This window comes from Gastrolobium bilobum, unplaced genomic scaffold (genome assembly GCF_033153095.1).
Source record: "Gastrolobium bilobum isolate Gb01-03AN ecotype WA unplaced genomic scaffold, APGP_CSIRO_Gbil_v1 utg60050, whole genome shotgun sequence".
NCBI classification, from domain to species: Eukaryota; Viridiplantae; Streptophyta; class Magnoliopsida; order Fabales; family Fabaceae; genus Gastrolobium; species Gastrolobium bilobum.
The window spans coordinates 1-13,463 of NW_026897648.1; the positions used below are offsets into that span (position 1 = coordinate 1).

General features: G+C 32.0%; 2 protein-coding genes across 2 annotated transcripts; both read right to left on the reverse strand.

The window, feature by feature from the left end:
* Positions 1-1,707: 1,707 nt before the first annotated feature.
* Positions 1,708-3,861, reverse strand: LOC133308959 (CRC domain-containing protein TSO1-like; the record flags this gene model as incomplete). Its single annotated transcript, XM_061509683.1, has 2 exons — positions 3,317-3,861; positions 1,708-2,561 (listed from the first exon to the last, which is right to left on the reverse strand). Coding segments are annotated over exons 1-2 (1,399 nt in total), but the record flags the coding sequence as incomplete, so codon positions are not given.
* A 3,788-nt stretch (positions 3,862-7,649) lies between these two features.
* Positions 7,650-12,376, reverse strand: LOC133308966 (uncharacterized). Its single transcript, XM_061509693.1, has 7 exons — positions 11,873-12,376; positions 11,234-11,308; positions 10,606-11,122; positions 9,222-9,607; positions 8,754-8,989; positions 8,494-8,641; positions 7,650-7,964 (listed from the first exon to the last, which is right to left on the reverse strand). Exons 1-7 carry the CDS (start codon positions 12,353-12,355, stop codon positions 7,836-7,838), a joined length of 1,974 nt encoding a protein of 657 aa, XP_061365677.1. The 5' UTR covers positions 12,356-12,376; the 3' UTR covers positions 7,650-7,835.
* Positions 12,377-13,463: the final 1,087 nt, after the last annotated feature.

The following is a 13,463-nucleotide window of genomic DNA, read 5'->3' on the forward strand; positions in this document are numbered from 1 at the left end:
TTCTTTTTTACCCATACTTATATGACAGTTAAATTCTGTAACAATATTCACTAATATGTCCCAAAACATAATTAAAATGTAAAAATTACACAGAATACTTCCCAAAAAATATAATAGAGACAGCAACAACTCCATCCTAAAATGTAACAATGCATAAAGTAGCTTCCTGATTTTTAGCTTCAACACTGTAAAAAAAATATAATAGAGACAGCAACTATTCTATCATAAATATTATACTGTTCAATATCTATTTTGAATAAGGCAAAGAATCCGTTTATAATTTTTTTTTTACAAATTACACTAAGTATGACCGATCATACACTCTTAATTGAAGTATGACCGGTTAAACATAATCTAGTTTATAAACAAAAAATTTGTAAATATATAACCTTTCCTTTGTAGATAGTTTAATCTTAAAGCACTAGTAATTGCAAAAACAATGTTGGATCGTGTGGGAGACAAAATCTTTGTATATAAAATTATTTAAAAAAATGCATGTCATAATCAATACTCAAAGCATGCAAGAAATATGAATCAAATTTATGCAAGATCACCAAAAGCATGTGGTGAAGAACCAAAAAAAAAAATTGAGTTCAAGAATTGTCCTTATTTTTTTAAGACAATTCCCCCCTTTTACTATGCTAGATAAAATGGATAATTTTCTTTCAAAATAGAATATATTACATCTCTTGCAAATTAGAACAAAATATATTAAGAGAGCCCTTTCAAAATTAACAAAATGATAAAATAATCGCATGAGAAGATTATTGAAAGATATAATGTAAAAAAATTCACAGGAAAGCAATCGGAAAAAGTGGAAAGATTTTCCTAGAATCTTCATATTTATATAAAAAGGTGGAAGGTAAAAATTTACTGGTGTCTGTTTCATCAAAAGAGACGTGTCTTTTCAAACTTCTCATTCGTATAAATAATTAATTTAAAATTATTTCTAATAGAAGTATACATTAACTGTGGATACATAATCAGAACACAATTTATGCGATGGTAAACTTGTGTACGAGTATCACTAGTTCACATGTCTATTATTATTATTATTATTATTATTACTTGTAGTATAAGAGACATTTTTTTCACTTTCTCCTCCTGACGGCGCAATTCACTTTCCGAATTTCATAGGAGTTAATTGACCGCTATACTTTATTGGAGATTAATGTTTTCATTTTACATGAGAATATTTTCTTATGTTACACACATAATATATGAATGAAGTTCAAAAAAAAATAAGAAAACAAACAAATAAAGATAAGACCACCTTTTAATTGTGAGTTGTAATATAAGAAAAAAATTTCATGTAAAATGAAAAAAATATTTCTTTATTATTATTATTATTATAATTATTTTCTTTATTTTTTTACAAGAGCACAACATATTATTACCAAAGTAAAAAGAAGCTCAATGGACATAAACCTAAGCATAGCAGCTATTGCAACAAACTAAATACAAGATTAAAAAGAGGGGAGGAAACATAGAGTGTAAGTTAAAAAAATATCCTCACTCTAATTATGAGGGGCTGAGAGAAGGAAAGGAAGGTATTGATTGTGATATCAACTTGTTGCTGCCACCTCTGCTACTAGGAGATGATCCCAAGTCACAAATAGGAGAAGAGAGATCCTCTTGCCATTCGGAGAAGAAATTTTGATGCAAGTGATATGAGAGCCATCACCTAAGAGATTAATTAATTAATACCTGGCATGTTTTCACATGTTTGTGGTTCTTCTGTATCAGCTTCTATTCCTATTGGAGCAGAACCATCCTTTATATTCTTTCTACCATATGTGTTCTTGCAACCTTTGCATCTGCAATTAATAGAACAACCAACACCATTCTGAAAACATTCACAATATTTCTTCAAGCAACTTGATTTCTTGCAGTTGCATCCTCTTTTATGTCGAGCTGAACCTGATGCTGGAGTATTTTTCTGATCATCATCCCCGGTTCCAATGACTTTAGGATCAAATGCATTAGGGTTTTGAGATTCAATCTTCTTTCGAGATACAACAAGAGTATCTTCATGAATTGGTTTGTTGAAGCAATCCTTACAGCCACAAGGTTCTAAGCAATAGACCCCAGAAGCAAAACACTCACAATAAAGCTTCAAACATTTTGATTTCTTGCAATTGCAACGTTTGCATCCCTGATCAGTTTCTTCCATTTTTCGCCTTTTCTTGTTGGAGCTGCTCTGATTGAAATCTTCTTCTGCAGGTTGAACTTGATTCTCTGGTGGATCCAATTCTCTTTCAGATGATTGAGATACCAATGGTGAATGCTGATGTTCTTGGCTTAAAGAGAGGTTGAAGGAAGAAGTGAAACCTTTGTAATTTTTTAAGCTTGGGAGTGTGTTCAAGTGTGAACTAATTTCTGGCAAAGTGAAACTTTGTGAATTCCCATTGCAATTTGTAGGAAGAAGAAGATGGTTTTCATTAGTAACATTCTTCTCAACAGACTGTGATGTAGTGTTTGAATTCTCATCTGTATTCTTATTACTTTGCTCACTGGCCACTTCAAAGTCTATACATCCATGAAGCATGGTGCAAAACAAGCTTGAAACAAAAGAAAAATAAATAAAATAATTATAAAATGATTATGTCTTTTTTATTATTTTCATGTTAGAAAAATATATTAGATAATGGGAAAGGATCCGTTTACAAACTTCTTTTTTTACAAACTTCATTTTTTACAAACTTATAAATTACACTATTTCTGACCGATAATGTTCTACTCAAGAGTGTATTACCGATCAGATATAGTGTAATTTATAAGAGTTTGTAAACAAAAAATTTGTAAATATAACATTCCCCTTACATAAAATATAATGATTGATTTTTCCCATGATGTACATATAAAGTAATGATTATAAATGCTACTTCAATAGAAACCATAACAAATGGTGACTAGCAAGACATATATGCAATTATACACATAAATAATAGTAAAAAAGATGGTTATATAATTTAATGGTGTACTAGTATATATACAAGTATAATACACCATTAAATTGCAGTCGAATATTTTTTCAAGAAAAAGGTTTTTTTATCAATATTTATAATGGGTAATGATACTCATATATATTCATATCAACGCAACATAACCTAAAAAAATCATGCCTTTGAGATAAACTCTTGGATACATTCATCCAACCTGAAAAAGGGGAAACCCTAGTCCACAAAGCTTCCCATCTTGCGAGAATAAGAATGAGGGTTGTTGGTCGTACATAATTGTACCCTTGTATTTTTTTTTTTATAAAGAGTTTGTTTTAGGACTCAAACATGTGATCTTCAAGGTCAGAACAAACAACCTTAACCAAAGTCTAGCTAGCTGTAAAATATATAATACACATAAATTTCCCTTTCCTACCTCATCATTTGTCTTCTCATTTGGATTGCTCATCATCAAAGCAACATTGGCAAGATTGTCCTGATGTGTATGGTCTGTGACTGTGGCTGCTATTGGCTCAAAACAATGATCTTGGATATCAAGTTCAAAATCAGAAGCAACTGAATCATCAACGTGCATTATCCCATCATTATTGGTGGTAATTTCATACAATTCTCTTGAGCAATGATGTGCATGAGTAGAATCTGCAAGAGCCAGATCACTTGAGTAAACATCATTTCCATCTTCAGAAGAAACCTTTGATGTGCCAAATGCGTTGAAACAGCTAACATGGGGTGATGCGAAAACACGAGGAGGGGATGAAAAGATGAGTGAATTGAAAGTCTGAGTATTGTTAAGAGACTTAAGGGGCTTCAAAGGAGATAAATTATTGATATAGTTGAACACAGGTGAATCCTCTAAGTTAGGGGAGGGAGGGTTCATTTGGTTCCTCTTTGGTGTGTCCATGTTCAGAGAGGCACCACCTCGCTCTTCTCTTTCTCTAAATGTGGTCTTTCGTGAATTTTATACTTGAAATGAGGGTTCAAAAAGTAAGAAAGAAAGAAAAAAATGTTAATAAGGGTAATTGTTACCTAAATGGAGAAGATTTAATTGAATGATAATAATTAAAAAAATTATTTGATTGAATATTAATTATAATTTTTAAGCGTAATCACAGAACACTCAACTTGAATATTAAAGTCCTTTTATTTTCCATTTTGTGTCTCACTTGTATATTTACATAGTTTCCTTTTGTCATTGATATGGGTATATTTGAATGTAGATTCAACGAGGAAGGAACAAGTAATTTTTCGTTTTTAAGTAAATATTTATAACATTTGAAAAAAATTACAGTAATTTTTTTATTTAACATTTAAGTTATCCATCTTATGACTTAGATTGGGCCTTGTACCCTTTGGACATACACCTTGCACACGTCTATTTGTTTTAGGAAATAAAAATAAAACAAAAAATAGACATGTGAAATCTATTCTTTTGTACAGAGTTAAGAGCTAAATTAGAAAATTAATTAATGTAGAAACCAAATGGGATCCAATTCATTTCAGTCTTCAGATATGGTAGTTGTTAAATTTTTACAATCAAAAAGTAATATGGACCTGAAACTTCGACGCATAGCTTAAAAAATCACTTTTTAAACTTTTAAAATTTCTAAAAAATGACTACAAAATATGTTATTTTTTGAGACAGATTATATTAAAATCTCGTTAGTTTGTTGTTTTTGGATTGTTTTGTGATGAAAATCGCTCAAAAATATTTATTTATTTTTTACTTTTGACGAAGCTCCCATGACGGAACCCAATTTCGAGCAGTCAACCTGTTAAAGGAAGAAGAAAACACTGCACTAGAAGAATCTCAAGAAATCCTAGGGGTTGGGGTGAGATTGTGAGAGAGACATCCTATTTATATTTTTTTCTAAAAAGTCTCACGAAATCCAATCCAATAGAAAATCCATTAAAATCGTCGAATTTTTGAATACCACGAGATTGTGATTCCATTGTCTAAAATCATGATTGAATACCAACGGATTTGGACGGATTCTAAAATAATCCTTTAAAATCCTAATCGAATAACATGTGACTTTTTTTCAATCCATTAAAATCCTAATCAAATACTATCCGATTTTTTTGTCCAAAAACAATCCATTAGAATCCTTTGAAATCTCAATCCAATACACTCCTTTAGTTGCGAAGCGATAAACCGATTGGAATATTTCCAAAAAAAGAATGAATGAAAGTTTTAATTTTATATCGAAGTTTTAAAAATTATTCGTTTTTTGGCTCCATTCCGAAATATATGGAAAAAAAAAAATCTTAATTAATTCACTATTAGAACATTCTCAGACTTGATTTTTTTTCCTGGTTCATTTTTTATAACGACCTAACCATTTATTGATTAAATTTGATTATAAATTGAATAAAAATGGAGAAAAAAATCATTTTTTTTGGTAAATGAGAAAAAAAAATCATATTTTTATTTTTAGTGTACTGGGTCACTTTCTCCATTATGATCTGCTAATTATATTATTATATTTCAGAGTAGGATTAAAATATATTTCCTCTTTAAAATTACTTACTCCTTAATATTTTTTTATCACTTATTTTTCATGTCTTCTTTTTGTTGAAGTTTACCTAAATATTGTCTACCAAAAAAAAATTGACCTAAATATCGTTTAAAATTGTATAAATTGTACATTTTGCTCATATGTTAAGAGAACGAAACATCATATGCTCCTTCATTCTTTTTCCTTTTTTTTTTTTTTTTGGTATAACCTGAAGGATATCCTCATTCAACCTGTGAGTATATTGAGCTTCGCTACCAAATGAAGGATGAGACTAATCTCCCATTTAAGAAGAGAGATACATTGCCAACTGAGCTACCCTTGGGGGTTAATGCTCCTTCATTCTTAAACTGTAAACAACATATTTATATATTTGTGTGGGGCTGAAGCTTGAAATCATTAAAAATGGAGAAAAAGAGTTGAATTACTTAGCATGATCGAAGGGTATTTTTAACATATTATTATTTATAAATTAGAAATTAGACAAAAGAATTACATAAAAAGTAAGTGATAAAATAGATAAAAAAAAATTTAGGGTAAATCACAAGAGCCATTTCGACTTTATCTATATAGTAGTTATGTACCAAGAATATTATATTTCGCCTGTCCAAAAGAAAAAAAATATTAAATCTTAATTTAAGAAGGCATATGTGAAATCTTATTAAGACAATTATTTGTAATAAGATATAACACGATGTAAGAAGCACATAACACCAGAAATGGATATAATGGATAATGCTACTCCGGAAACTTGATCAATCTAGATAATTGAGGAAAAGAACTAGGTATCTAGACATGCAAGAATTGATGAATTGAAACTATTGCAATGCCACTGATGGAGTTTGAGTATTTTTTTCACTTTCGGTTGCAAAAGAAATAAACCGTGTGGGTTCCCACATCTAGTTGGGTTCTTGAGGGTCATGTGTATAATTGATCCTTTTGAGTAGTAACATTTATCTTCATTTACCTTATAATGTAGCAGTCATATGGAAAATCAATAAAACGAGCAAATCTTTGTGCCTCTATGTAACTTATATATGATGTAGTCTTTCAGTGTCCCTCTTTATTTGTAGAGGGACATTGGACATCCGTTGACAGAAAAGCCAAGCTTGTGATAAATCTTCCAAGAAGAGAGTACATAAACAGTTTACAATAATTAGAAAATAAAGCTTTCTGAACATGTAGGAGAAAAGATTGTTAATTACTTATCCTAAACAATCCATTTACAAAAGAAAATAATGTACCCTTAACCATAAGAGATTAGCGATACTTGCAGAGTATGTTTGTTGAACGGCTCAAGTGATGCAAAGGTTTCTTGGGGATTACTTAATTATGGAATCTAATTCCTATCAAGACTGCTTAATCTCTCACTACGTCTTAAACTCCTTTGTAACAAAAAAGAATCCATGATGGGTTATTACAAGGATAGAACAAATAACAGAACTAAAAACTGCAAAACATAAAGGGCGACTGCAAAGTACCCAAGGTAGAAATATGAAAAAGACAAAGTGTTTAATTTTTGCAAGTAGTCTGATTTGAAAATAAAAAATTGTGTGTATCTCTACTGTACTGAGACTCCAACTATTTATACAACACTAGGTCAATAATTAACCAACCAGGACACAAGACAAATCGTCCAATGACAGTTCCCACTTCCCAAGCAACCAACATAACGTTGTAATTTTTAAGGTAGACTATATTTTCAACCAAAAAATAAAAAACGAAAGAAAAAATGATTAATACATATCTATTCCGATCACAGTTGTAAAATTAAAATCTTATTGACTCTCTTCCTCTTCCAGAATTTGAACGTATTTGAAACAAGCATCCTTAATTTTGCCGAAGAATACAATTGAAAATCACTGGTCATTTAGCAGATGGTTTCCACCTTTGCATTTAATCATGGCGGCTTCACCAATCTGGAATAACTTATTGAATGTTGCATTTCACAATGGCCAAAAAAAATAAAAAAAATAATCGTTCCAAGATAAGGCATTGTGCTTATCTATGTTACACCGATACCGACACGAGACACGACACTCCGATACGTCAATTTTAAAAAATGTTAGATTTTAATACATTAGAACACGTTTTGATATTAAATAATATTTTTAATTTATGTAATGTATATTACATTTAATATTCAATAATTTAACAAAAAAAATGAAGCTAAACTTATAATATTCATCAATTTTGCAAAGAAACATAAGATATCTCAAATATTTATATTAAACTAAATGAAATGGTAATCGTAATCCAACGAATCTAATAGTTGGAACTAAAAAAGCAACGCAACGCAACCTTCAAACCCTTTTTGAGTCTCTGCAACACGTGCTAGAGTGTCGGGGAGTGTCGGCTTATACTATCCCTCGCTGTGCTGTTTGCAGCCCTTTGGTCCATAATGCTTACTGCCACGCCTGACAATTTCTTTGCATAAGTAGCAGTAATGGCTTTGGCAAGCCCAGCAAAACATGTGATTATTGTTCCCAACCTGTTGATGAATTCAAAATGGCAGTAGAGAAAATTGTTAGTGATGACAGCAAAACTATCTTTCAACCGACAAAATTGGAATTAGATTATTCTAGATATCCAAAAGTAGAACTTTGCTCAATAGTGGATTGAAATAGTCCTCCTCAAACCACAAGGAGTGGAATAGTGGTAACGGGTCTGGTTAGTTTGTGCGAAGTCATAGATTCTAACCTTCCCAATCATTAAAAAAAAAAAGAGTCTTCCTTTGAGATGCAAAAGGACATACAAGGCTAACAGAAAGATGTTAGATGATTTCTTAAGTAATTGCAGATATAGTGTAAATGATGATAAGACTATATTAATACACGCTAAAGACTCGATGGTCACTTCTTTAGTAGATATGAAAAATGGATCGAGTTCACAAGAGCTGTATATCAGGTGGATCAAATACATAATCTCAATCAAGCCATATTAAATCCATCCAATTTAGTCAGAAAACAGATAATTTCATGTCATATTTTTGTAAGAAACAAAGAGAAAGACTTACACACCTTGGCATTAAATTGACGACAACTAGGACATGCCAGACCACGTTGAGGAAAGAGTTCAGCCTGTATTTGTCCTACTACCTGGCGATGATTTACGCGCTCTTGCCAGGTCTCAATCATTTCTCGTGGGAACAATTCACACGACCCATCCCTTGAATGAAAAGAAGAAGAAGATAAGTTCTAAAAAAATTCCGTAAATTGGAATCTTAGGCAGATGCAAAGCATGCAGAAGAGTTTCTATGGTGCTCTTAAATGCTAAATACCTGAAATGTCCATATGGATCCGATGCATCAATTGCTTTGTTGCAGCGGTAACAGAAATATTGTTCACAATTACTGCACTTCATTTTGTTACAGCCTTCAGTTCGAGAAATGGCCATGTCACAAGAAGGGCACAGCTTGGAATCACGATGAATTTCTTTCATACTGAGCATTTCATTGATCTTTTCAAGTTCCCTATGCCTTTGATCATCCTTTAATTGAGACGAATTTTGACGGTCCTATAAAAAGGTCAAAAATCAGAAAACTGGAAGCATTTTTTGGGTTAAAAAAATTAATGGTAAAAACCAGGGAAAAAAATAATAGAATAAACACTTGTCAAAGTTACATGCCTTTGTCAATAAAGATATTGAAATTCTAACTTCCTCTAAAAAGAAGCAGCTCCTGTGTCACATATATAGTCCAAAATACCCAGCTAAACTAAATGTCCAATTATGAATCCAGATACCATACCTGCAAAATCTGAAGCTTCATATCTAGTGTCATGCATGCTATGCCAACATGGCGTCGTTCCCTGCAAAGGGTACAAAAGCTAAAAAAGCATTTCGGGCATTGAGCATGCTGGTCTTCATCCTCTATACAAGGTGTTTCACATCTTGGGCAATAAACAACATCAGACATTGATGCAAGTGTTTTCTCCAACATCATGGATTCCCAGCGTTCATAATCTTTGTCACCCAGTAAGTGTTTTAAAAGGCCAGGTGGAATCATAACCGCACATTTTGCATCTGGACATTGAAGATTGCTAATGGTGCCTTCTTTTACATGTATCTGGGCAAAGGTCTGCAAGCATTTGAGGCAAAAAAAATGCTCACATGGTAACCGGACAAACTCAGAGCCTGTTAGATGGTGAAGTTATTATTTCAAAATTTTGGTAGATAAAGTGGCAGACATAAGAACCATGTTCAGTATTAATTCTATTTGAGCAGCATGGAAAAAGGCAGAATCAAGTCTTACATATAAGTAATAAAGCATGTTGAAACGAAAACTTCTTTAGAAGTCAACAATGCAAATGAAATTGTCGATGCATGTCAAATAGAAAGTGGAATCCAAGCACTGTATTAGTTCAAGCAGTATAGCATCATCTTTTCCACGAAATGAATTATAAAGTCCATTGAAGAGGCAACGAAAGATAAAATAGACAAGGAGTACAGAGATCCATTTCAGCAATCAGAGCCCAGACTGTAAAGGGATTTCATATATGGTCCATCAAAAGCAATATCAGGATTGAAATAGCATGAAGCCATGAACTTAATTAACAAGCCAAGAAGTCAAACACCTGGTTTCATTACACAAAACGAACAACAATTTCATATTGGTCTACTATAAGTACAAGCTACCATAGGTTACTCATATTGGTCTGCTACCACAATTTCATAAGTAGCTTTTAAATAGAATGTATTTTGCAAATAAAATAATATAAATTGAAAAAAATTTGAAAAAATGAGCTTTGTTAGGATGGTATAAACAAAATAACTTTTGGCTGTCAAATCAACAACATAAAAGTTATATATTACATAGCCTACTCAATAATAAAGCACCAATTAGTACAATTAGTCAAAGTTGTTAATGATTCCCCAACAAAAAGTTTTTAAAATACTAATAACTGAAATATATTTAATACAAAAATCACTTCCCATTAAACCTCGACTAGTGAGGAGAGGCGTGAGAACAATCTTTGACGCACGCTTACCCTTAAATATTTGCAAAAAGGTTATTTTTCGGATTCAAACCTTGTAGTCACAATAAAACAGTTTTACCACAGCTTCAAGCTTGCTCTCTATAAAATTATATAATAATGTGTATAAATTTTGTCAAGCATAAATTGGAAAATTACCTGCATATTCACTATAGCAAATGCAACATTCATGCAATTCTTTGAAGAAGTTCTCATGGTGTCTCTCATTGTTGTAATTTCGTAAGAAAGGAATATCAACATCAATAGAAACAATCCCTGAAACAGCACGCTCATCTACAATACGATTCATGCCATAAGGACCAAGTGTAATTTCCTTATCAAATCCCAGATGAGAAAGAGAAGAACCATGTAACCATTCTACCCAATGGTAAATTACTTCCTGCCCATGCTGTTCTGCCCATATTGAATCCAATTTGGAGCATAGACTGGAAATCTTTTTGGTTTCCAACCACTGAACAGAGATTGTAAACAAAGGTGGATGGTGGCTTGGGTATGACTCAGGCAATAAACACGTCAAAACAATGGGTGGAAGATATTGGACTTTGAAAGAGTATAAGAAGCCATCCGAATTGCTGCTTACTGTCTCAAGTTCATTAAAAGAGTTCAGCTTAGCAGTAATGGCAATTTCACCCAAAACATCAATGTATATGTGTATCTGAGGAATGAAAACAGAAGAGAAAGTTAGGTTTAGGTTTCAGACAATTTGCACTGTATTAAAAAAAGAAAGAAAAGTTTGCAAAACTATGTTATTGGCTTACTGCAAGACCTGAAAACAACGCAGGCCTTTCCATCTCTCGAGGCTGAAAACGTTTTCTCCATAAATTGACTCAACCACAAGTAACTGTAAGATAGAAAGATTCAGTGAAAAGCAAGAAAAAGAAGGACAGCCAGTCAGCCACCACAAAATGCCATAACATATTATTTCAGCATCCAAATCAATCATTTCACAAAATCAAGGAAACCATAGAATTCAAGAATTTCAATTCTTCAATATTAATCTAGCCTCACCCAAAAATTTAAGCTTAGAAGTGAAGGTCATTAATGGTTTTCATATTATATCCCTAGAGAAATATAAAACCGAGTGATGGCCTTTCAATCCAAAAACTTAATCTACTAGATAAATTAATGATTTTATATTTCTTTGACACTTTGCAAGGGATAAATACACCACTTGGTCAAATTAATATACCACAATAAATAGACCAACACTACGTCTCAACTCAAAAACCTTAATGTTAAAAGTATAAGTGTGTTTGGTTTCGCACTTATATATTACTCACTCGGTTCATGCTTAATCAACGTGGAACTTCATTACTACTCACATTTGAATATTTCTAACAAATTTAGGCCACAACTCCAAATATCGTTTATCTTTGCAACAAAAAAAATAAAAAAAAATTCGGACCTCATCTTGCTGCAATTGGTCATTGATTCTGATCTGCTCGTCGGAAAATTCAGGTTCTTCCATATCACTGATTAACTTATCAAGCCTACCCATAACATCTTTATCTTTATCATTATCATTAGTATCCCCTTCCATAGCCTTGCTTGAAGGATCGGTTTCAGCATCAATGTTCTCTTTTTGGTGATTTTGGAGTGTGACGGTGACATCAGAATCGTCATGGTCAAGGGAAACTTGTTGGCGTAAATGATCAACGCCAACCATAACAGAATCAGAATCAAAAGAAGACACCTGTTCTGACTTGTTGACAATGCGGAATTTCAATTTGGCGGGGTGTTGTCGTTGACCTTGATTCCTCGAATTATGGTTGTGGTACTGGTGGTAACCTTGCGAAGGAGAAGGAGAAGAAGAAAGGTTTGCAGTGATTGACTCGTCTTCCGCTGCAGCTGCACCACGCTGACGGTGCTGTCTCTGTTTCCCTCTCATGTTTGGATCCTACTACTCTCCTTTTCTTCCTCTTCTCTTGTTAAAATCTAAATAGCTTCACCTTAAATAGGTTATATTTTAATTTAAAATAGGTTATATTTTATCTAAATTTATGAATACTAATGAAATTTAATGAATGTTTATGAAATGATACACACAAAATTTTCAATCATAAAAATCATATTAAATTTTAAGATGCAGCTTCTAATGCGCGTGACGAGGTGTCGAGTGTCCCCTTTAGGTATTATTTAACTTGCTTTTCTGTGCATATCGTAATTGGGATTTTTGACTTGTAATAACGCCGCCTTAAGTCCCGTGTATGTTTTTCCTTTTGGTACTGGACCTGACCTAATCGGCTTGTTTGGGCTTTAACGGGTCGTATCGGAACGCTACATCAGTGTCAGGGAAGAGAAAACTTTTTTTTTTTCTTTTAACTTTCTTAAAATTTTAGTGGTGGACCTAAATAATAAAAGAAAAAAATTATACTTATTATCTATTTTTTTTATCAAATCTTAACTATTGATTTTTGTCAATCTAACGGTTATAATATATTAGAAATTAATAAGTATGATCCAATAAATTACAACTATTAGATTGACGGAAATCAATGGTTAAAATTTAATAATAAGAAAAAATAATAATAAGTATAACCTCTTTCATAATAAATGCTCTTTTCTTCATTTTATTTTTTCAATAAGAACATCTCAACAAATTGTTTTGATAAATTGACTAATTACTCCGCTTGAAATTCTTGTTAATTATTTTTGGTGCAGAAATTTTTTGTTAATTTGGTTCAGTTTTTGTTGATTCGAAATTAATTGAGCTATTTAATGTCAGCCATTATACTGTTGAGTTGTGTAATAATTTATTTATGTGATGAACAGCTATGTTCCGATTGTGTTATTTGAAATCTGATAGTTGTGCATAAAATTGATATAACTGTCGTATAATAGAATATAATAACATACTTCTTATAAAATTAAGAGGCAGAGATAAGAGAGATACATGTTATAAAATAAAGGAGAGAAATAAAAGAGAAAATAAAGAGGTAAGTTTTTTTTTAATACAACACTGAAAATTGAACATATAACATAAATACAAACAACAC

Bases quoted from the DNA above. Each gene is read 5' to 3' on its own strand.
- LOC133308966 (XM_061509693.1), bottom strand. From the start codon at position 12,355: ATGAGAGGGAAACAGAGACAGCACCGTCAGCGTGGTGCAGCTGCAGCG. The intron at 8,990-9,221 runs GTATGGTATCTG...ACCTTTTTATAG, and splicing joins TGAAGCTTCAGATTTTGCAG to GACCGTCAAAATTCGTCTCA. The intron at 8,642-8,753 runs GTATTTAGCATT...TTTTCATTCAAG, and splicing joins GATCCATATGGACATTTCAG to GGATGGGTCGTGTGAATTGT.